This window comes from Phyllobates terribilis, unplaced genomic scaffold, assembly GCF_046119375.1.
Source record: "Phyllobates terribilis strain yellow unplaced genomic scaffold, ASM4611937v1 Scaffold_1__5_contigs__length_1240528914, whole genome shotgun sequence".
Lineage (NCBI taxonomy): Eukaryota > Metazoa > Chordata > Amphibia > Anura > Dendrobatidae > Phyllobates > Phyllobates terribilis.
The window spans coordinates 201,333,550-201,358,089 of record NW_027362761.1 but is presented as its reverse complement, the minus strand read 5'-3'; the positions used below and the strand labels follow the sequence as shown (position 1 = coordinate 201,358,089).

The window sequence follows — 24,540 nt, the reverse complement described above, 5'->3', positions numbered from 1 at the left end:
CACCTATCTAGATTCATAGTGAGCACTTGGAACCCCCAGGTGCTTCACAAATTGATTCATAAAAATGAAAAAGTGTTTTTTTTTTCACTTTTTCATTTTTACGAATCAATTTGTGAAGCACCTGGGGGTTCCAAGTGCTCACTATGCATCTAGATAGGTGCCTTGGGGGGTCTAGTTTCCAAAATGGGGTCACTTGTGGGGGAGCTCCAATGTTTGGGCCCACAGGGGCTCTCTAAACGCAACATGGCGTCCGCTAACAATTTGAGCCGATTTTCCATTCAATTTGTTAGCGGACACCATGTCGCGTTTGGAGAGCCCGTGATGTGCCTAAACAGTGGAGCTCCCCCACAAGTGTCCCCATTTTGGAAACTATACCCCTCAAGGATTTTATTAAGGTGTATAGTGAACATTTTGAACCCAGAGGTACGGCACAGAATTTGTTTACATTAGGTCATCATATTGAATAAGTTGTCATTATTCTTGAGCGCAAGTGCTCGCTACTTGAGTTTGCATCGGGTACTCAGGTATGCACCATGTACAGCGTGTGCTCGAGTGACATGCTCGAGTCCCTGCTCCGCATGTTTCACGGTTATTAGACACCCAAAAAAAAACATGCGGGGATCGCTCGTGCATGGCAGGCAATACCCGTAAAGTTTTTTGGCCGCGAAGCATATGGGGCAGAGACTCGAGCATGTCACTCAAATACCCACGATACTCAATGCATACCAGAGCACCCGATGCAAACTCAAGTAGCGAGCACTTGCTCTCAACACTAGTCGCCATATCGTCATCTTTTTTTCTTACTTTTGAAAAAATCCCAACCCCAGCCCTAACCCTAGCACAACCCTAGCCCTAGCACAACCCTAGCCCTAGCACAACCCTAGCCCTAGCACAACCCTAGCCCCAGCACAACCCTACCCCCAGCACAACCCTAGCCCCAGCACAACCCTAGCCCCAGCACAACCCTAGCCCCAAACCCAGCCCTAACCCTAGCCCAATCCTAACCCAAGAGTTTATTTTTGACGCCGTTCCTTGTGCGGTATAAGTGATTAGACGACTTTATTCTTCGGGTCGGTATGATTACAGCAATGCCAGAATCATATGGGGTTTTTATGACTGACAGCTGTCACACACTAAAAGATGCATTTTTTGTAAAATCTAGTTTTTGCATCGCCATATTTTGAGAGCTATAATTTTTCCAGATTTTGGCAGACAGTCATGTGATGGCTCGTTTTTTGCGGGATGACTTGACGTTGTTATTGGTGCCATTTTCAGGCACGTGACATTTTTTGATCGCTTTCTATTCCGATTTTTGGGAGGCAGAATAAACAAAAACCAACAATTCAGGAATTGTTTTTTTTTTTATTCTGTTCCGCGTGTGGTAAAATTGATGAGGTAGCTTTATTCTTCGGGTCAGTACGTTTACAGCGGTACCACATTTGTATCATTTTTCTATGTTTTGGCGCTTATACACAATAAAAGCTATATTATAGAAAAAAATATTTTTTAGCATCGCTTTATTCTGAGAGCTATAACTTTTTTATTTTTCGGTTGATGGAGCTGTATGGCGGCTTGTTTTTTGCGGGACGAGATGACGTTTTCAGCGGTATCATTTTTATTTATATGCGTCTTTTTGATCGCGTGTTATTCCACTTTTTGTTTGGCGGTATGGTGATAAAGCATTGTTTTTTGCTTCGTTTTTTTTTTTTTTTTTTTATTTACCGTGTTCACTGAAGGGGTTAACTAGTGGGACAGTTTTATAGGTCAGGTTGTTCCGGACGCGGCGATACCAAATATGTGTACTTTTATTGTTTTTGTTTTTTTATTATAATATTTATTGATGGGTACATTATATTTTTATTTTTGGTGTATTATTTTTTTTATTTTTTTATAATATTTTTGCACTTTTTTTTTTTTTTTTTTCCACTTTCACACAGTTTATACACTTTATTACTTTGTCCCACTCTGGGACTTTCACTTTTTTTTTTCTGATCGCCTGCATGGCACAGGAATGAAGCACCATCCCTATGCCATGAAGGCTGTCAGAAGTGCACAGTGTGAACATTGCTTGGAGATGCACTGCGCATGCCCAAGCAATCTTCCTGCTCTCTGGTGACCCGGATGTTGTCATGACGACATCGGGTCGTCATGGCAACACCCGGGAAGCCTTTGCAGACTGCGCTGGAAGCCGGAAGAGGAGGTGAGTATCGCCGATCACCTCCCCTTGCCCCCGCAATGCCGTGATCGACTTCGATCGACTTCGATCGCAGCATCGCGGGGGTTAATGTGCTGGGAGCGGTGCAGGACCGCTCCCTGCACATAGTACCGGGTGTCAGCTGTGACAATCAGCTGACACCCGGCGGCGATCGCGCCCGCACAGCTTGTGTGCGCGCGATCGCCATGACGTACTAATACGGGTCTGGCTCTTAAGTCCCAGGGCACAGACGCGTATTAGTACGTCAGATGTTATTAAGGGGTTAAAGTGTAACCGTCGTTTTAATATTTATTCCATTAATCATTAGTACACATGAAAATAAGAAGCTTTGTAATATATCTCATCAGAGAAATCTGCTTTTTTTCCCACTAGGACTGATCATTCATTTTCAAAATTCTTAATTCAGAGGTAAAATCTGTATTCAGTGAAGATAGACTTTCCCATTACTGAGATAGGAGATGGCAGCTGCTACTGATAAAATTCTATGTAGAAGGGTGGTGGTGAGGAGGAGGAAGAGCTAGAGACAGAGCTCCTCCCTCCTCCTGTTTATATAGACTCTTATAAGCACCAACTGTCATCTCCTATCTCAGTAACGTAAAATTCTTTCTACACTGCATATAGGAATTGAGAATTTTGAAAATGAATGATCAGTCCAGGAGGAGAAAAAAGCAGATTTCTCTGATAAGATATATTACAAAGTTGCTTATTTTTCTGTCTATTATTAATTTATGAAATAAAAATTAAAACGACGATTACGCTTTAAAGACAAAAAATAAATAACATTTTTGACATTGAGCAAAATTCATGAACTGTGTGCGCCATTTTGAAGAATTTCATGCAAAAAACTGGCAACAAATATCACATGACAAAAAAGAAAAGTAGCTTGAAAAGCCGCAAATAAATCGGGGCTGTAATGTTCATGACACGCAAATATAACACAAGTTTGTTTCTTGGTTTATTCTTTTAATCTGTTCACTTTTCTGCTCAAATTGGCCTTTGCGTTTGTGTATTATGAGCTTTAATAATAAAATAAGTTCACGACTATTGAAATTAGGAATTTTAAGCCAAGGAATTAAACCCATTAGACGGCAAAGCTAAGGGTGCATTTACTGTATATTGGCCAATCGGGAACAAGCATTCTTAGGCAATGTGCACACAAAGCGATTTTAATGCGTTTTTGAGGCGTATTTTCGCTGCAAAAACGCATTAAAATCGCTTGTAATAGGTCTGCCATTTACTGCAATGCAAATCCGCATGTGCTGTGCACATCATGCGGAAATTTCCGCTGCGAATTCGCATTGCGGTAAAAACTGCAGCAAGGCCAATTCTAGTGCGATTTCGCTGCGAAATTGCCGCCATTGACTTGCATTGGATCGCATAAGATCCGCATGACTACATGTAGTCATGTAGATCTTGTGCGATTAATCCGCACATGCTACCCGGGTCTGGAGAAGAGGAGACTCTCCTCCAGACCCGGGTACCATAGTACCTGTAGTTAAAAAAGAATTAAAATAAAAAAAAAACATACAGTTACCTTCTGATGGCCCCCTGTCTGCTCCCGGTGGTGCTGCCTGCTCTTTGGCTGCTCGCGTTTGTAAAAGGACCTTCCATGATGTTATTTAGTCATGTGACAGTTCACGCGACCGCTGACGTCGGCGGTCGCGTGACCTGTCACATGACTTAATGACGTCATGGAAGGTCCTTTTACACCACCACGAGCTGCCGAAGACACCAGACGCACCGGAGGAGACCGGAGGCCATCAGAAGGTGAGTATAATGTTTTTTTGTTTTTTTTTCAACATTTTTATTCTTTTTTTTTTTACTATTGATTCTACATTTGCAGCATCGTAACTTGGTCACACTATATAAATCCATGCCGGTTGCATGGATTTATATAGTGTGACCAAGTTGTCAAGCACTTTCCAAGTGATGCTAAAATCGCTTGGAAAAGCGCTTGACAACTCGCATGCGAAATTGCATGTAAAAATGCTTCACAAACGCTTCTACCTGGCGGGAAAAACACATGTAAAATCTGCATGCGTTTTTTCTGCCAGGGAGATGCAGAAATGCTCCGCAGCATTTCTGCATCGTAGCTTTAGGCCTTTCGTTTCCAGATAATCAGGCAGTGTAAACAGGCTTCAAATCACCTGACGAACGAGCCAAATGAGCTTGTTTATTAGCTGAAATGATATTTAAAATTGCTTTAAAATCATTGTCCTCGGCAGCACATCATCCTCTGCATACAGAACCTTGTGCTGCCGAATATGATGACAGGTTATGTGAACAGAACGGTCTACTAGAGCATGGGAGTTTGATCTGTCAAAACAGGCTATTAAATGACCACCGATTGGCAAACATGTAGCCGTCATCGACTTTTTTGCAGCAGACTGTGTTATCAGTTAATGGCAGAATACAATGAATCATGATTGTTAGCTTATATTCTGCTGACATGTCAGCAACCACACACTGTGGCCAAATAACAATGGATAAGGGAATAAAAAAGATAATATCATTATATCAAAATACTACAGTTTTCTAAAGTAATCATTTGGCTATGTTCATACAGTGCAGTTCAGTTGCAGTTTACCTGCTTTTATCTGAGTATGGTTCTGCATATACATTAAGAGGCACACCTCTCTGCATTGGAAGGAATCACGTTTTGTGAGATTTAGTAATTTAAAATATTTCATTGTAAACTTTCAACGCAACCTCTGGACTACAGAAAAAGGTGTATTACAATATGTCCAACCACCCACCAGCCTTAAACAAGCCAGTTTTCAGCTCATTTTTCATGGCAGACTTGTAAAGCAGATTGTACTTTGTCTTTTTAGAGCACAAAGAACACTTCACCAGGAAGTACAATTTCTCGCCACAGTCCCAAGATGAACAGATGTAACTCTCCATATGACCGGTCAGTATCAGGTTTAATGATATCTCTTTTTTATTACTATTCTATGGTTGGATCAAGGTTGGTTTTGTGGGGTGATAAACTGGGCCGCAGTTACCTAGGGAGCCCGCAAGAACTAGACTACCAGGGATAACGTTAGAATAGAACAGGGTTCCATTCTGTGGCAATGAGAGTTCCAGTAGCCAGAAAACTGGGCACCCAACAATAGGGCACTGTGCCGCCCTCTCTGCCTTCTTTACACTGATCTATATTGTTGGTATTGTGTGAGTGGTATAAGCACTAATATACCGTATAGGAATATTATCTATATTTTGTATGGTGATACTGTCTTGAGACTATGGCAATTATTAGGTCTTTGAAGAGAAGTAATATAGCTTTATAAGAGTGGTATAAAGGCACTATTTGTTAGTATTGTTTGGCTAATGCATGGCGGTATTAGTTTTTATTCAGAACTTTATAGATTGCTAGAATAGATTCTAATTTTCTAGAAATACAAGAAATAGATCTAGTGTGCAGGAGACCTTTTTATCTATGACCATATTTTTTCTAAATGGTTGATTTTTTTTTAATTAATTTCAAATGTATTCACAAAAAGGTAAATATGAGAGCTCAATGGGAAATAAGTTTTAAACGCGTCAACAGTTTTCTAAATAAATATATTTCTAAAGGTGCTATTGACATAAATTTCTCACCAGATGTTGGTAACAACCCGCCCAATCCACACAGGCAAAGAAATCCAACCATAGATGTCCATAAATTAAAGTATGTGTAATAATGAGAAATGACACGGGGAAAAATTATTGAACACATGAAGAAAGAGAGAAAGCTATGGAAAGTCATAACACCAGCTGAAATCAGTAATTTGAAAGCAATCCTGCCACTTAGTGAAAAATTATATCAGCTGCTACAACTAATAGTCTATAAAAAGGTATCTCAATACCAAGGTGCCACATAATGGGTAAAACCAGTGAGCTGTCTCAAGACCTTCGCAACCGCATTGTTGCAAAACATATTGATGACATTGGTTACAAAAGAATTTCTAACCTACAGAAGGTTTCTGTGAGCTCTGTTGGGGCTATAATCAGCAAGTGGAAAGAACATCATTTCACCATAAACTGGCCTCGACCAGGTGCTCCCTGCAAGATTTCAGACAGAGGAGTGAAAAGAATTATGAGAAGAGTTGTCCAAGAGCGAAGGACCATCTGTGGAGAGCTACAGAAAGACCTGGAATCAGCAGGTACAATTGTTTCAAAGAAAACTATAAGTAATAAATGCGACCTCCATGGCCTGTATGCACGCTCACCAAGCAAGACTCCATTTCTGAGTAAAAAGCATGTTCAAGCTCATTTAAAGTTTGTTCAACAACATTTAGACAAGCCTGTGAAATACTGTGAGAATATAGTCTGGTCAGATGAGACCAAAATTGAACTCTTTGGATGCCATAATACACACCATGTTTGGAGGCCAAAAGGCTCTGCATATCACACTAAAAACACCATACCACCAGTGAAGTTTGGAGGTGGGAACATCATGGTATGGGGCTGTTTTTCAGCATACGGCACTTGCAAACTTCATATGATTGAAGGGAGGATGAGTGGACAAATGTACCGAAACATTCTTGATAAAAATCTTCTGCCATTCAGCAGGATGATGAAGATGAAATGAGGGTGGACACTTCAGCAAGTTAATGATCCCAAACACACAGCCAAGGAAACTCTCAATTGGTTTAAGAGAAAGAACATAAAGCTGCTAGAATGGTCCAGTCAATCACCGGACCTGAATCCTATAGAAAATGTATGGAAGGAACTAAAGCTCAGCGTTCATAAAAGGAGTCCACAGAACCTTCAGGATTAGAAGAGTTTGTGTGGAAAAATGGGCCAGACTCACACCTGATTAATGCATGCGACTAGTTTCTCCATACAGGTGTCTTGAAACTGTCATCACCAACAAAGGCTTATGTGCAAAGTATTAAATAAATTCCAGCAAATGTGTTTAATACTTTTTTCCTGTGTCATTTCTCATTATTACACATATCTTAATTTATGGACATTCATGGTTTGTTTTCTTTGTCTTTATGGATTAGTTTTGTTGTTATCAACATCTGGTGAAATTGTCATGTCAATAGCACCTTTACAAATATATTTACTTAGAAAATTGTTGACATGTTAAATCCTACAATTATTTAGTTAGAACTTGTTACCACTCTGATATGTTTGTTTGATATTTTAGTATTTTGTGTTTTTCAAGAAATAACAATTCTGGAGCATCTTTTCTCAGAACTCTAATTTGTGCTGTTCCCCTGTAATTACTTACTGAGGGAAAGAGGTTGTTGGCCAAAGTCTTGCGATACATGACCCCATCCATCCTCCCTTCAATACTGTGCAGTTGTCCTGTCCCCTTTGCAGAAAAGCACCCCCAAAGTATGATGTTTCCCCCACCATGCTTCACGGTTGGGACGGTGTTATTAGGGTTGTACTCATCCTTCTTCTTCCTCCAAACACGGTGAGTGGAGTTGATACCAAAAAGTTCTATTTTGGTCTCATCTGACCTCATGACCTTCTCCCATTTTTTTGCAAGGTCTCCTAGATCATCCTACTTAGATGAGGACTACGATACTTTGGCAGTGTGTGATCCCATGCAGAGAATGAACAGTGAGGTGGACAGCCTTCCTGAAAGTTGTATAGACAGTGGACTGTCCACTCTGAGAGACTCCAATGAATACGATTCAGAGGTGGAGTACAGACCTCTGAGAAGCTTTCCGCGGTCAAGATTTACTCAAGAAGTTTATGGTGGTGATGCTTCAGATACAGATGTGAGTACTTTATAGCAGAACAGATAATTCTTTAAAGGGGGCTAACTAACTTTCCCATGTTGAGGACATGCTTATTTTTTCCAATAAGCATTTCCACAGGAGTCATATGCCATATTTTTCAGATTATAAGACGCACCTTTTTTTACTCCAAATTTGGGAGGAAAATGGGGGTGCGTCTTATAATCTGAAGTGAGCTTATTGGGGGGGGGTCGGCGGCGGGGTCACAAGAGGCAAGTTTGTTGCTTCAGAAGACCTGCGGTGACATAAGTGCGGTGATGCTGCGGTGCCTGGGAGCTCATTAGATGTCGGCGCCAATAAGCGGAGCCCCTTTTCCCATTCAGCTCTTTGGGAAAATGGCCGCCTGAAGAGGCACATGTGCGGATTGAGATGTCAGGAGATCTCAATCACTCCTCCCAATCAACACTCATTATTCCTTCCAAAGGTGGCATGGACTACTCTCTTCTACTAAAACTATAGTGTCATCTGTTTCAGAGCCATCCAGGGTCTCCTACATCCCACACTGATAGCTTCTCTTCAGTCTTTTGGTCATGGCTTGAATAAACGTCAGGTTGATTTTTTTCTGATTTCAAGCTCTAGGCTCTCTAGGAATACATAGGATGTTTGAGTCGGAGGATATTCAGGTGGTCCCTTTATTGGATTTGTGTTTACACTTTGCCTTCGCCACACATCATATTGCACTCTTGTGTTTCTACTTGGTGCTTTACAGACCGAAATCTTTTAGCGTTGGTTTGTCTCTTTTTCCTATCTCTTTCTTCCATGTAAATTATGTGCTCATCTGACTGATATACATCTTTTGCAGGCAGTGGTCCTTGGCAATTTTCCTCCATATGGACTTTTATCTGGTCCTTGATTCCTTCATTGTCTTCATAGTGATCACCAGAATGGCTCTATTCCACACTATCATCTGCCTTCCCCTATGGAAGTTTACAACCTCTTCTATAGCATAGACATTCTTTTTCCTGTCACATTTATCATCTTCACATTTGGTCTGTCTTGGAGATAACAGAATCATATTTGAAGAGTAGACATCTCTCTTTTGAGTGGCTCATTCCTTTTGAACACAAGCATTTTTCTGTACTCACCCAAAACAGAGCTTGTTCCATACAGTTCTGTATGGAATCTGACAAATCATTTTTTCTGAGTCTCATATCTTGAATCCACCAATGCCATTAGTTGGGGTTCTTTTCCATCCATACGGCATACAGTACCCTTCTACTTCTATTAGAGAACTTCTACTTGATTTTTCAGCAACTTGACTTCTTACATAAAATACATGCGGTGTGCCTAGGAGCTTTGCTGGTATTACACAATCCCGGCTAGTACTAGTCGAATACGTATTGGTTCCTCCCACGACTATTGTAAACTTAACTGCTTGCCTATTTACAACATGAAATCTGGGTGATATATTTTGCAGTGCAGTGAGTGCTAATATAGTATGTGATCTATGTTAACTTTCTACAGGTTCCTGAAATTCGGGATGAAGAATCCTATGCTCCTGAATCTGGTGGCTCATTTCTAGATTGGAAACCATCGCGACCAGTCAGCAGGAGCAGCTCAGGTGCATCATCAAGAAAATGTATCTCAGCCTTGCCTGCACGTGTTACAAATGTAAGGACAAATTAATGTTTTAAATGTAATCTTTATGCAATTATATTTAAAATACAGTGCTAGAAGTGGATGGTTGAACCATTGCTTCCTTAAAGGCCGCAATGTGCAAGCCAGAGCTCTTGAAGTTGGAAACGCATCTGCCTGTCCTTGGATATATCGGCCTGTTTACTGGCATGATGGTTATCACCTTCTGTGGGTAAAGTAAAGAATCAGATTAGAACCCTTGTGAGATATTGATCTTTAATCTTAAAAATAGACCATTTATTGATTAATTGATTCTTCATAGTCTGACAGTGCAGCAAAACAGTTGAAGGGTTATCACCTATTCTGATGGATATAGTCGTCGTGTACAGAGTTTGGCTACTATCGACAGTTCTATACACAATGAATAAAGCATCATGTTTGACCTCCATTCAGATTATGCTCTGAGTCCTGTTCTTGAGATTAGCATCCCAATGGTCAAACCCCCAGCAGTCAGCAAGTTATCATCTATCCTATGAGTAGAAGGGAATCTGTCAACAAGTTTATGCTTTCCATTCTGTGGGCAGTATAAAATGGGAATGTAGACTGTGATTCCAGCACTATGTCACTTCCTAGGCTACTTGCTGCAGTTTTGATAAGACTTTTTTTCTGGTGCAGATCTGCTAGCCATTTTCAGTATTCCCCATGCCATTTATTGACAGCTTTCTGCCTGCACTGTGCTTAGGAAGGCAGTTGCTAATCAATGACTTTGGATGGAGATAGCTGGTTCTCATGAATATTGATGAGCTCAGGCTACAGAGGACTAGCAGAGTTGCAGCAGATAAAACAGTGACTTTTCAAAGCTACCAGTAATTGACTCACAGCTGGAATCAGGGTCTCTGCTCTGACTTCATGTTGCTTTCAGATGGGCCTGTATAACCTGGTGACAGATTCTCTTAAAGGTTTGGGGCAAACCCTTCAATAACATGTCTTACATCTTACACTCTATTCTTGTAATTTAGTTCCTGGAAAGTCTCTCATTCTACTTTGTTGATTTTTTATAAATATCCGGGCTGGACACTTTTTAAAGGAAATTTTGAAGAAGCTTTTCGGTCACAAAACTATTTACATTACTGCATAGGGAAGTAAAAGACAAGATCAAAAATACCTTCCTCACCGCAAAAGTATATTTTTATTTAACTATGTATGCCGCACATAGAGTTTTAATTTCTGAGACAGCCTTGAATCTTTATGTTACTGAGGACGGTCCAATTCTCAACAAGTGCTCAGATCCTTTGCTTTATTTTTAGTTTAATTAATTAAATTTATAATATACGGTAGATGATAAAGAATGCATTTTTTAATGTTATTTATTTTTCACTTATAAAACCTTCCCTGGGGTCAGACATATTGGGGGTACCTCCTACTTGTACTTTCTCTATAATCAGTACTGCAGGGTGCGTGAGCTTGATGGCAGCTAAAATGAATGGGAGTCCAATGAAATAAAAGTGATAGGGACCACAGGAGACGCCTGCAGAGTCTTTACTGTGTGCATAGTGTAGAGCATTGCTATACCAGTGGGATGATCCTCCTTGTCCTGTGTCTGTATGGGCAGTAGAGTTGGCAAGTCACTACAAGGAACTGGAAGTGTCGGCTTATATTTTTCACTCTTGTGGCCATTGTCAAAACTGTGATGTCATAAAACAAACCTGAATTTATGATTTCCGGCTTCTCTCTTCAAAGAGAGATGTTAGTTAAAGTGGATTTCTGCTTTGAACAATACCTCCTTGTTAGAAGGGTCCCCTGATAATAAGCTAATCCTGTAGTGTCCTCCTTGTGGGACCCCCCGCAATCAGCTGTATTGTGTATGCATCCTGTTAGTAGGTATTTCATTTAATTACAGTACTGCCTAATGGGATAATAAAGGGGTCTTCTCAATTTTTAAAGCTACCTACTGTCCAAAGAAGAGGGAATCATTTCCTCTTCACTGCCAGTTTGACCTCCATACACACGTGGTCAAAATTGTTGGCACCCCTCATTTAATGAAAGAAATACCCACAATGGTCACAGAAAGAACTTGAATCTGACAAAAGTAATAATAAATTAAAAATCTATGAAAATGAACAAATGAAAGTCAAACCTTGCTTTTCAAACCTGCCTAGGACTCAGCGATCGGAAAGTTATCCTCTCTTCTTTGGAGAGGATATAACTTTCAGACTTGATGACACCCCTTTAAGTATTTCACAGTTCCCACTCAAGTCATTGTATTGTCTGTGTAATGTAGGGAAGGTCCTCCAGATCCAGACACACTAATTGCCATTCTCCCTTCAAGGCAAGACATGAGGATCCTAAAAAATGTGACCTCCCATCCCAACTCTATTTACTCAGATTTCCCCAAGTGAAGAATACAGTATATAGTTCCCAGGACTTATTTTAATGTAGAAAGGCATAAGTGTCTCCTCTATCTTTTTATTCAAAAATATCTTAGCAGTGAATAAAATGTCCTTTCTCCTTCCAGGCAGATACTACTGAAGACAATGTAAGCAAAATTTCCAACACAGAGAAAGCGTTCAAGATAGTCCTTGCTGGGGATGCTGCCGTCGGGAAGTCTAGTTTTCTCATGAGACTATGTAAAAATGAGTTTCGAGGCAACACAAGTGCAACACTAGGTATGTTACTACACCCAGATAAGATACTACACCAGTAATACTAAGATATAGTGTCTACTATTCTGTACACTGCCATTTAATTAATAAAACTTCAATTCATTCTATTAAAACAACAAATAAAGCTGCCGATCAGCGATCGATATTACTTCTGGAGACGACCTAAATAATGGCAGGGTTAATGGTAATTTTCCTGGTGGTCTAGGGGAGTGAAGAGGTTATTGGTATAGTGCCTGATGGTCTAGAGGGACTGAATCACTTTTTATTCACCTCTGCAGGCTCCTGAACCATAGCAATCACTTTCAGCTACCCTTCCTCTCTGATCATACCGCCATTTACCAGCCACACAAGTTGCCACCAGTAGGGTAATTCAACACTATAGCAGGTACTATTCCAAGTTCCACCACACTTGTTCCTGGTATCTGCTTGATCTGAGGGATGTGATGATCCAAAAATTGCTATTTGAGTTTTCCATCTTTTGCTCTAGTTGTAAACGGAAGAAAATAGTAATTCAGAGACTTAAAGAGTAACCATCATTTTGTTTTGTTTCCCATTAATAAATAGCACACATGAAAATAAGAAACATTGTAATATATCCTATCACAGAATTCTCCTTCTTTCTCCTCCTGGACTGATTATTCATTCTCAAAATTCTCAAGTCCAAGGTAAAATTACTCTACAGTGAATACCGATTTTTCCATTACTGAGATAGGCTATAACATTTGTTGCTCATAAAGTTCTATGAAAAACTGCAACATTAGTTTTATGAGAACTTGCAGCAGAATGTCTGTCTTTTCTACCTACTCCTTACCCATCCCCCTTCCACAGAACTTTAAAAGCACCAACTATCATCTCTTGTCTGAATAATAGGAAAATCTGTGTTAAATGAGTACAGATTTTAAAGCTTTTACCCATTATTTGAAAGTGAAAGACCAATCCAGAAGGAGAAAGGAGCAGATTTCTCTGATAAGATATATTTGAAAGTTTCATATTTTCACATGTACTATTGATTCATGGAATAAAAACGATAACAGCGCCACTTTTTTTTTCTGTTTTACAAGAAATAACTTTTTTTTCAATTTCTTTTCTAAAATTAGGCGTTGATTTTCAAATGAAGACCTTGGTGGTGGATGGGGAACCGGCAATATTACAATTGTGGGATACAGCAGGTCAAGAAAGGTGAAGCATCCAAAGTTTTATGGTTCTATCTCATTATATTTATGTCAAAGATCCAGTCCCCAGTGTCCACTTTACTGTTTTGTTGTCATTAATTTATTAATTACCTTATTCTTCGGACTCTAAGATGCAGTTTTTCACAAGAAAAAATCTTGCTAAAAACCGTGGTTCTTACAGTTTGGTTATAGTTAGCTCAGCCACCACATGGTTTGCCAGTCGTTCGTGTGTCCCTCCGGGAGCAGTGGAGGGGAGCAGTGGCCGTAGGATTAACAGGGGGAAGGGAACACATTGTATGTTGTCACTGAGAGAGTAATAGATGTCTGCTGAAGGAAGAAATGAGTTTAGGGGGGCTAAGATATGTGATCCAAACAAAGCTTTTACTGGAAACCAGGATGCATGCAAAAGAGGGGTGCTTTCTAATGGGAGATCTAAGAGATACAGTGCCTAGAAAAAGTATTCATACCCCATGAACTTTTACACATTTTTACACGTTACACCCACAAACTTAGATGTATTTAATGGTTGGGAATTTATGTGATATGCCAACACTAAGTAGCAAGTGTTTGTGAAGAGTACAGTAAAGTAAATGATATATGGTGTTCTAAATATTTTAAAAATATCAGTTTGAAAATTGTGTCATGCATTTGTATTCAGCCCCCCGAGTCACTACTTTTGTACAACCACCTTTCACTGCAATTACTGCTGCCAGTCTTTTGGGGTATGTCTCTGACGCGCCCCTGGGCCTGTGTCGCGCTGCGTTGCGCACGCGGGAGCTTACCCGGAGCCGGATCTGTTTAGGGTTGTAGTCTCGTGGCGGTGACCCGGTCCGTGCCCAGGGAGTCAAACTGGACGGCAGTCTGTTAGCGGTAGAAAATGGTTGATGACTACGCCACCCGTTGAATGCAGCCAGGGGGCTGCTGCTGCAGGGCAGACCGCTGAGGCCGGTGGAAGGATGGTGCAGCGTGATAGTATAACCCCCAACGGGAGGGGTATGGCCTCAGGGCAGCCGACGTGGATGATGGGGGTAGCAGGAACCACTCAGAGACGGTATGGTAGCGTTCAGGGTCTTTACTGGTAACAACGATAGACCCTCCCGGAGTACTTGCTAGCGAACGGGGCCTGGTCAGTCCTTGAGCAGATGGGATCTCCCCTGGCCAGGCGTAGTTGTAGGCCTCCCAAGCTGACTGTACTCTTCTGGCTACCTTGCTAGAAGCTGATGTAAGTAGCCCACGTCCCTGAGTGTACCGTGTGGTGCTCACCCGTATGGCCGGTGACTCGGGGCCTTCTAATGGCTTCCGCTCCACGATGGCGGTGCTGGTCCCACGCGTGTGACCGGGCCTTCGGGCTTCTGGGCCAGGGGACCTGAAATCCCCTGCCTGACGGATTCTGCTGCTGGGTAGAAGTTAGTCCCCACAGCCTCGGACTCCGGATCCGGTAAAGAATCTTCTTAGTCAGGGCGAGCTCTTTAGCTGCCAGCCCCTGACTCCTTGTGACTCTGCTGCTTCCTATGCTGCTCTTGTCTCTACTCTTCCTGGACTCACTAACCCTGCCTCAGCCCCGGGTTTATACAGGGGAAGTTCTTCCCCTCCCAAGGCTGGGCAGGAGGTGTGGCATGCACAGGATCCCTGACCAAAGGACCTCCCACCTGCTCTCAGACGTAATATCTCTATCACTGTGACAACCAGACCCCTGGGGTGTCACACTCCCCCCTAGTGAAATTTAGTACTCCGGGACTAAACACTTTTTAGAAAAATATAACAAGGTATATCAAAGAACAATAAAATACAATAAGGAAACACAATAAGATGGTCACGGATGTCCGCAACCGGGTGCAGTCTTTGAAGAAAAGCAAAGGTGTCCATTTCACCAACACAGGGAGACGTAACCAGGTAGGGGTCTGTCCTACCCCGAGTCCTTAACAGTCTCTAGTCCATCCTGGGTTACGCTCCAACTATATACAAAGGATTCCCGGTAAATCCACCGAAGACTCCTAAAAACAACTAGAAACACAAAATTACACACAAGCAACAATAAACAGGTAAACATTGTAAAACAACTTAAACATTTAGATCCTCCAACGTGCGGGTAACTGGCCTCTAGTGGCCCTAGTGGACCTACGGAGCTGACTGTCTGGCCCTGAACTACAGGGTGTAGGAGCTGTCAAGGGTAAACTGGGCAGCTGTCTACCGGCTCTTTGTCTCACTAGGGGTACGGCAGGCTCACTATAAGCAGAGGGTGGATTCTCCTGTTCCGCTTGGGTGGAGTCTTCTGCCTCCTGGACCGGCTGCTCTTCCAGCTCTACCCGTTGCTCCGTAGGTTCTTGGGATGATGGTTGGAGGAAGGTGAGTACGGGTACCACAACTGCACCATTGACTTGAGTCCAAGACCGAGGGAAGTCCCCGAGCACGGTACTAACCATATCTTCCCTTTCTTCCACGGGTCGATGGTCTTCCTGTTCCTCCTCAGGGTTCCTCAGTTGTTCGGGGCACTTCTTCAGGTGGTCCCGGGATACAATGGCTGTGGTTTCCCCTCCGTCTTTACTGATGGTACAGACCTTCGGGTTCTCGTGGCTTGAGGGCAGTACGGTGTACGGGTCCTTCTCCCACTGGTCATCCAACTTGTGGAGCCGTCTTTTCCTCTTCAAGACCTGCTCTCCGGGTACCAGGGGAACAGCGGGAGCATACTGGTTGTAAGTCTTCTCTTGTCTTTCCCTAGCCTGACAGAGACTTCGCTCCACGCTCTCTTGTACTTTCCGGTACTGCTGCTGCCTCTCTGTGTCCCAGTCTGTTTCTGGTGAAGTGTCCTCGGGCGTCAGGACTCCCATTTCCAGGTCAACAGGTAACTTACCAGGTCTTGCCCTCATTAGGTAAGCCGGGGTACAGTTGGTGGAACCTACCGGGATGTGGTTGTATAGGTCCACCAGATCGGGCAACTTCTCAGGCCACAGACTGCGTTCTTCCAGGGGCAACGTTTTTAGAAGATCCATTACCACCTGGTTCATTTTCTCACAAAGTCCATTAGTTTGCGGATGGTAGGGTGTCGTCCTTATCTTCCGGCAGCCATACAGATTGCAGAATTCCTGGAAGACCTCCGCTTCAAAGGCAGGTCCCTGGTCCGTCAGCACTTGGTCCGGGTACCCGTGTGGACGGCAAAAGTGCTGCTGGAAGGCTCTAGCTGCTGTTCGAGCCGTTAAGTCCTTGACGGGGACGACAACCAGAAACCGGGAGTAATGATCCACGATGGTTAACGCGTAGACGTAGCCACTTCTGCTGGGGGTCAGTTTTACATGATCCAAGGCTACCAGTTCCAACGGTTGCCGGGTGACGATGGACTGCAGGGGAGTCTTCTGGCTGGCCCGGTCCTTCCTTCTCACATTGCACGGGCCACAGTCTCTGCACCACTTCTCGATGGTTCCCCTCATGCCTACCCAGTGGAACCGCTCGCGCAGCAGGAACTCCAGCTTTTTCCACCCGAAGTGTCCAGCTCCGTCGTGGTATGCCTCCATCACCATGGCTGCGTCTCTTCGTGGCACCACTACTTGCCAGAGTAGTTCATGCGTCCTGGAGTTAACCATTCTGCGGCACAACTTCCCCTTGTAAAGGAACAGTCGACTCTTCTCTGCCCATAGTTGTTTGGCTTCCTCTGGAGCGTCTGATTCCAGGCTAGCCTCCGGGCGAGTCAGCATCTCCTTCACCAGTCGGACGGCAGGGTCGCTGTCTTGCGTTTCCGCCCAGTTGTAGTGAGGTAAGGGGTTCAACGTAGCAGCCTGCTTACTCCTTACCCGGTGGGAATACTGGATAGTCCCATGACGGTGGAACGCAGGGAGTTCAACTTCTTCCAGTCCCTCCGGATCTTCTCCTCCGTCCGGCAGGTTGGGCATCCTGGACAGGGCGTCCGCGTTGGTATTGGAGCGCCCTGCCCGGTATTTAATTGTGAACTCGTAGTTGGACAGACGGGCCATCCACCTCTGCTCCAGGGCACCGAGTCTTGCCGTGTCCAGGTGTGTCAGCGGGTTGTTATCCGTGTATACGGTGAACCGGGAAGAAGCGAGGTAATGCTTAAAGCGCTCGGTGACTGCCCATACCACGGCCAGGAACTCTAGCTTAAATGAGCTATAATTCTCGGGATTCCTTTCGGTGGGTCGCAGTTTTCGGCTGGCATAGGCGATTACTCGCTCTTTCCCCTGCTGAATCTGGGACAGTACGGCTCCTAGCCCGACGTTACTGGCGTCGGTGTAGAGGATGAAGGGCTGGCTATAGTCCGGATACGCCAAGATTTCATCCCCCGTGAGGGCCATCTTCAGCTGGCGGAAGGACTCTTCCTCTAGCTCTTCCCATTTGAAGGGCGGCTTCTGGTTCTTGGCCTTCCGGGACTGGCCTATCAGGAGGTCCTGCATAGGCGCCGCCTTTTTGGTGAAACCGGGAATAAACCTTCGGTAGTAGCCTACCAACCCTAGGAACTGCCGCACTTCTTTTACGCTGGAAGGGCTTGGCCATCCTTTGATTGCGGTGATCTTATCGGGGTCGGGAGCCACTCCGTCAGCGCTCACCACGTGTCCCAGGTATTGCACCTTTGGTTTCAGGAGGTGACACTTGGAGGGTTTCACCTTTAGGCCGTAACTCGCCAGAGCTTCGAACACCTCCGCCAGGTGTTTCAGGTGGTCCTCATAAGTTTTGGAGTATACGATGACATCGTCCAGGTACAACAGGACCGTCTCGAAGTTTCTGTGGCCCAGACAGCACTCCATTAATCGTTGGAAGGTTCCTGGGGCGTTGCAGAGTCCGAACGGCATGCAGGTGAACTCGCTAAGTCCCATCGGGGTGGTGAATGCGGTCTTCTCCCAGTCCGCCTCTGCTACAGGAACCTGCCAGTACCCGCTAGTGAGATCCAAGGTAGAGAAGAAGTTAGCAGATCTTAAAGCAGCCAATGACTCCTCTATCCTTGGTAAGGGGTACGCATCCTTGTGTGTGATACGGTTGATCTTCCGGTAATCTACACACATCCTCATGGTGTTGTCTTTCTTTTTGACTAAAACTAGTGGGGCTGCCCAGGGGCTACAGCTATCCCGGATTACCCCAGCCTCCTTCATGTCTCTAAGCATCCCCTTGGCGTGTTGGTAATGTGCAGGGGGTACGGGTCGATACCTCTCTTTTATGGGAGGATGATCTCCCGTGGGGATGCGGTGTTCTACCCCCTTGACTCGCCCGAAGTCTAACGGGTGTTTACTAAACACTCTCTCATACTCTTGAACCACCCGATAGACTCCTTGTTTCTGGTGTGAGGGAGTGGAGTCAGTACCCAGATGTAGTTGCTGACACCAGTCCTCCATGTCTTTCTTAGAGCCGTTACCTTCCTCCGGGTGAGATGGAGGCAAGGGTTCCACAGATTGTATAGAATTTTGATTAGTGGTATATAATTTGGCTAGCGTGGCATACCGGGGCAGGTACACTTCCCTCTCCCCGATATTTATTATGCGAACGGGCACCCTCCCATGGCGTACATTGACCACCCCCCGTGCTGTCAAAATGGTGGGCCTACTGTCTGAGTAAACTGGTTCTACCATTGCCTGGTAATCTCTACCTCTCAGACCAATAGCTGCCCGGCACCAAATCATCATTTCACTTTTTGGGGGCATGGCAATAGGAAAAGGGTCACACATTCTTACGCTACCAATCTCACCGCCGGAGAGTTCCACTTGTTGCCGTTGCATCAGTGCCCGGATCTCTTTCTGGAGCACCCGCTGCTCGCCGGAGCTGGCATTCTTGGCAACCTGCTGTAAAAGGAAAATCACCTCTGCAAGACAATTTTCAATTACATTAGTTCCTAGAGTTATTTTTGGGTGACTCTCATGTTTGTCAATATCTACAATGATCAGTCCCTGTGCGGCCAGTTCGACTCTACCAATTTTGATGGTCACCTCTTTAAATCCGATCTGTGGCACGGGCTGACCATTGCTGGCGATGATACTCAAGTCGTCGTCAGGGTAGCGGGTAATATCCGAGTCATTCCAGTACTGCTTGAAGAGCACGTACGGGATGGTGGTGACCTGTGACCCGGTGTCCAGTAGGGCACTCATGGGAATGCCATCCAGTACCACAGGCAAGACTGGACGTCCTCCCACATATCTGTCGCGCCAGTTCGATGGGCCTGGTGATCTTTTTCCTGGGGGTTGGCCCTCTACCCCAGGTTGTGCCCGTTTAAAGAACAGTACCTTTCCATATGTCCGGGTTGATTGCAGCGGCGGCAGATGGGTCGTCCGTCCTCGCTGTATCGGTCACTGGGTCTTCCTCTGGCCGGTGGGGTCCTCCTTGGTCGACGCCACGGGATGTCCTCCGGTCCGGATGCCAGCTGGATCTTCCCTGGAGTGGAAACCTGTAAAGACTGCACAGTTCGGGTTAGCGCAGCAACGCTTTTAGCTAGCTCTTGGACCTGATGGTGTAGGTCTGGAGCCGGGTCATTGTCCAAAGCCTGCGCATCAGCTCCCACAGGCCCTGCTGACAAGGGCGCCGCCTCCTGGTAGTAAGTGGTAGTGGGGCGTCTGTGGGTCACAACGCCACCTGGTGCCGGTTCTCGGAGCACCCGGATGGCTCTGTCCTTGAACTGTGCAAATTCTAGATGAGGGTCCTGTAAGGCCATTGCCCGCAACTGGGTGCGGTGGGCATTGCAATATAAACCCTCTATAAATTGTTCGGTCAACAGCCTGTCCTCGTTTCCCACTCCATTAGGGTCGGTCTGCTTAATGGCCCTCAGGGCCTCTTGTAGGTTGAGTGCATAGTCCCTTATACTCTCATGCGCTCGCTGCTTGCACCCGTAGAATCTAAGTTTAATCTCGGCTGAGGTGCGGGTATCAAAGGTGTCCTTCAGCCGGGTTAGTATCCCTGCGACAGTCTTCCTCCCAGGTGGCCAGGATTTTACTTCCCTTTTGGCTGCCCCAGTTAGTTGGGCCACCAGGATGCTCACTTTTTGCTCTTCTGTGAGGGGGTACACCTGGAAGAGGCTATCCAGCTTTTCTCTAAAGTCATGCAGGGTATGTGACTCCCCTGAGTACTGGGGTAGCCAAGCTGCTCCCGGGATATAGGGCATGGTGAAGGGCATAACTGCAACAGCGGTAGCGCTGGCGGGGGTTGAGGCAGTGGAGCTCTCCTCCGTATCCGACATCTTCCTCCCCCCTAGTGGACCGTGGCCTACCTTGCGATGATCCTGTTCCGTAGGCCGCGGCTCCGCAGTGGATCGTCAGGGTTGAGGACCTTCCGTCGCGCTCCTGTGACGTCGGCGTCTGCTGGGCTCCTTCCAGGACCTTACGCAACGTCCGGACGTGAGGCGGGGCTTCAGTTCTCGCGCGCTTTCGGAGTCCACGCCCCTCTTCTTCCCGCGCGGCATCCTCAAGATGGCGTCCAATGGCGGGAAAACTCCACGGATGGCGGGAAGAAGGCTGAAGATGGCGCCGGATGGCGGGAAACTTCACCGATGGCGGGAAAAAGGCTGAAGATGGCGCCGGATGGCGGGAATCTTCACCGATGGCGGGAATCTTCACCACTGGTAAGTTTGAACAGTCTTTGCTTTTCAGGCACGCAGTACCCGGTGGTTGCGGGCACGTGATCCTGCCGACTACGCCAAAGTTGACGCGCCCCTGGGCCTGTGTCGCGCTGCGTTGCGCACGCGGGAGCTTACCCGGAGCCGGATCTGTTTAGGGTTGTAGTCTCGTGGCGGTGACCCGGTCCGTGCCCAGGGAGTCAAACTGGACGGCAGTCTGTTAGCGGTAGAAAATGGTTGATGACTACGCCACCCGTTGAATGCAGCCAGGGGGCTGCTGCTGCAGGGCAGACCGCTGAGGCCGGTGGAAGGATGGTGCAGCGTGATAGTATAACCCCCAACGGGAGGGGTATGGCCTCAGGGCAGCCGACGTGGATGATGGGGGTAGCAGGAACCACTCAGAGACGGTATGGTAGCGTTCAGGGTCTTTACTGGTAACAACGATAGACCCTCCCGGAGTACTTGCTAGCGAACGGGGCCTGGTCAGTCCTTGAGCAGATGGGATCTCCCCTGGCCAGGCGTAGTTGTAGGCCTCCCAAGCTGACTGTACTCTTCTGGCTACCTTGCTAGAAGCTGATGTAAGTAGCCCACGTCCCTGAGTGTACCGTGTGGTGCTCACCCGTATGGCCGGTGACTCGGGGCCTTCTAATGGCTTCCGCTCCACGATGGCGGTGCTGGTCCCACGCGTGTGACCGGGCCTTCGGGCTTCTGGGCCAGGGGACCTGAAATCCCCTGCCTGACGGATTCTGCTGCTGGGTAGAAGTTAGTCCCCACAGCCTCGGACTCCGGATCCGGTAAAGAATCTTCTTAGTCAGGGCGAGCTCTTTAGCTGCCAGCCCCTGACTCCTTGTGACTCTGCTGCTTCCTATGCTGCTCTTGTCTCTACTCTTCCTGGACTCACTAACCCTGCCTCAGCCCCGGGTTTATACAGGGGAAGTTCTTCCCCTCCCAAGGCTGGGCAGGAGGTGTGGCATGCACAGGATCCCTGACCAAAGGACCTCCCACCTGCTCTCAGACGTAATATCTCTATCACTGTGACAACCAGACCCCTGGGGTGTCACATCTCTATCATCTTTGCACATATAGAGGCTGATATTTTTGCCCATTCTTCTTTGCAAAAGTCTTGCCACAGATTCTCAATGGGATTTAGGTCTGGACTGAGATTGTGCCATTCACACACATTAATATGCTCTGATCTATACCATTCCATTGTAGCTCTGGCAGTATGTTTAGGGTCCTTGTCCTGCTGGAAGGTGAACCTACGCCTCAATCTCAGGTCTTTTGCAGCCTCTAACAGGTTTTCCCCCAGGAATGCCCTGTATTTAGCTCTATCCATCTTCCCATCAACTCTGACCAGCTTCCCTGTCCCTGCTGAAGAAAAGCATCCACAGCATGATGCTGCCACCACCATGTTTGATGATGGGGATGGTGTTTTCAGGGTGATGTGCAGTGTTAGTTTTCCACCACACATAGCATTTTGCATTTAGCCTAAAAAGTTCTATTTTGGTCTCATCTCACCAAAGCACCTTCTTCCACATGCCATGTAGGGGACACAGCCAGCATGTGGAAGTAGGTGCTCCTGTCACAGGAAACCAAAGTAGAAACTGCAAATTGCCTACAAAGGATTCTCTACAAAGTATTAAAATTAACATTTTATTTATGGTAAAGTTAATTTGTTCAATTACTTTTGAGTCCTTGTACTGAGGAGGCTTTGTAAAAAAAAAATGCATGGAAACAAGGAAGGAAAGAAACGGAGAGTCAGCTCACCGGAATGCAGTCTGCAAATACTCTGTCCAGAGATCCTCGCAGGGAGTCACTCTGGCTCAGGTCGGTGCAATGAGGAGAAAAGAGGAAAATCTCCAGCGTAGGATAAAGTTAAAACATAGTAATTTATTGAGTCCAAGATAAAAAAAATCTTTGCGTTCATCCGAGAAATACAAGCATCACATCATCCTGACCAGTTCCCCAACGGGGATGTTTTTAATTGTCTGCATGGGATGACAGGAATGTGCTTCCAAAACAGAGTTAGATTCTGATGGTTTTCTATAGATCATTATAAAAACCTTGTTGTAGTAGTTATTACCTCTCAGGGTTATATCTAAAAAATTAATTGTTGTTTCAGCAGAAATTTTAAGTTATAATTGTTGTCATTGATGTAAGACATAAAGTTATTTATTTCTGTTTCCCCTCCATTCCAAATCAGTATTGTATCGTCTATGTAGCGTCCATAAAAAACTATATGCTCTGAAAAACGATTGCTATCAGTAAAAATATATTGTTCTTCCCATATGGCCACTACTTTAGCTAATATAGTAGTGGATGAAGAGAAACTGCACAACTAGAGATTTATATGAAACTGAACTCCACACCAATAAAAACAGACTGAGGGAACGTGGTTACCCCGAATGGACTCTCCTACGAGCTGAGGCAATTGTGGATAACATCAAAAGGGATGATCTTTTGAATACTAATAGAACTATTAATAAGAACAAGGATAAATATAAAATAACAAGAAAAATAAGAATGGAGCAGAACTTATGGAGTATCTGAAATAACAAGGTTATATTACATTCTCCACACAATATAGCACTGAATTCCATAAAACAGCTTTGATTATTAAAAGATTCCTTCCTATGCTGACTCATGATATTAAGCTGGCACAAATTTTGCAGAACATGGATATAAGATTTGTAGCTAAAAAGCCTGTACTTTGGGTAATATTCTTTCACCTAGCTATTATATGGATAAATCATTACCTGTCAACAATACAGGCACATGGCTATCTACAAAAGGCTTTTTAGATGTGGTCATAATATTTGTAAGTCCTACAATTATGCAAATGTTTCCCCAATCTTTGTATCTTCAACCAATGGACGTGAATATTCTATTAAGAGTTTCATTAACTACAATACAACCTCTGTGGTTTATTTAATACAATGTGTGACATGTAAAATCCAATATGTAGGATGCACTACAGGTCCCCTTAAAAACGCATTCGTAGACATATTTCTGACACTACTAGCACCTCTGCAACTAATATCTCTGCGGTTTCAAAGCATTTTGCTGCTAAACATGGGGGAGATACCCGATACTTAAAATACATGGGTATAGAAAAAGTTTTTAAACCCGTCAGAGGTGGTGACCTCAGGAGAAAAATTCTGAATGGAGAAAGTTTTTGGATTTTTAAATTACAAACCCGTATCCCTTATGGTTGAAACACTCACCAGGATTTAATTCTACAGTACAATTGATGTTAGGTAATTCATGAGTTGGTTTTATGGGGATTGTTTTTATCAGTTTTCTTTTCTTATGGAGCTCACATTTCTCACATTGCCTGCTAACTGTGTTGCTGATTTTAACCCTTTTCATCCCATTTAGACAGCTTGTTATTTCATTCACTAATGAGCGCACCTGTTTCTGGATGGGGGCTTACTAACCCTATATATGTAAGTTACCTCTTTTTGACTATAGATCATGAATAAGACTCGTCTGAGTTGAAACGCGTCGATTTGACTGACGTAATTCCTCACTGGAGCAGATTGATGTGATGCTTGTATTTCTCGGATGAACTCAAAGATTTTTTTTATCTTGGACTCAATAAATTACTATGTTTTAACTTTATTCTACGCTGGAGATTTTC

The 24,540-nt window shown here is 44.7% G+C and overlaps 1 protein-coding gene across 1 annotated transcript in view; it reads left to right on the top strand.

Moving 5' to 3' along the window:
- RASEF (RAS and EF-hand domain containing) overlaps nt 1–24,540 on the top strand; it is a 125,909-nt gene that overhangs the window by 84,409 nt on the left and 16,960 nt on the right. The window contains exons 9-13 of the mRNA XM_073670910.1: nt 5,047–5,126; nt 7,701–7,935; nt 9,418–9,564; nt 12,044–12,194; nt 13,289–13,370. Of these exons, the coding sequence (XP_073527011.1) occupies nt 5,047–5,126; nt 7,701–7,935; nt 9,418–9,564; nt 12,044–12,194; nt 13,289–13,370 (695 nt within the window). The remainder of the gene's footprint in view (nt 1–5,046; nt 5,127–7,700; nt 7,936–9,417; nt 9,565–12,043; nt 12,195–13,288; nt 13,371–24,540) is intronic.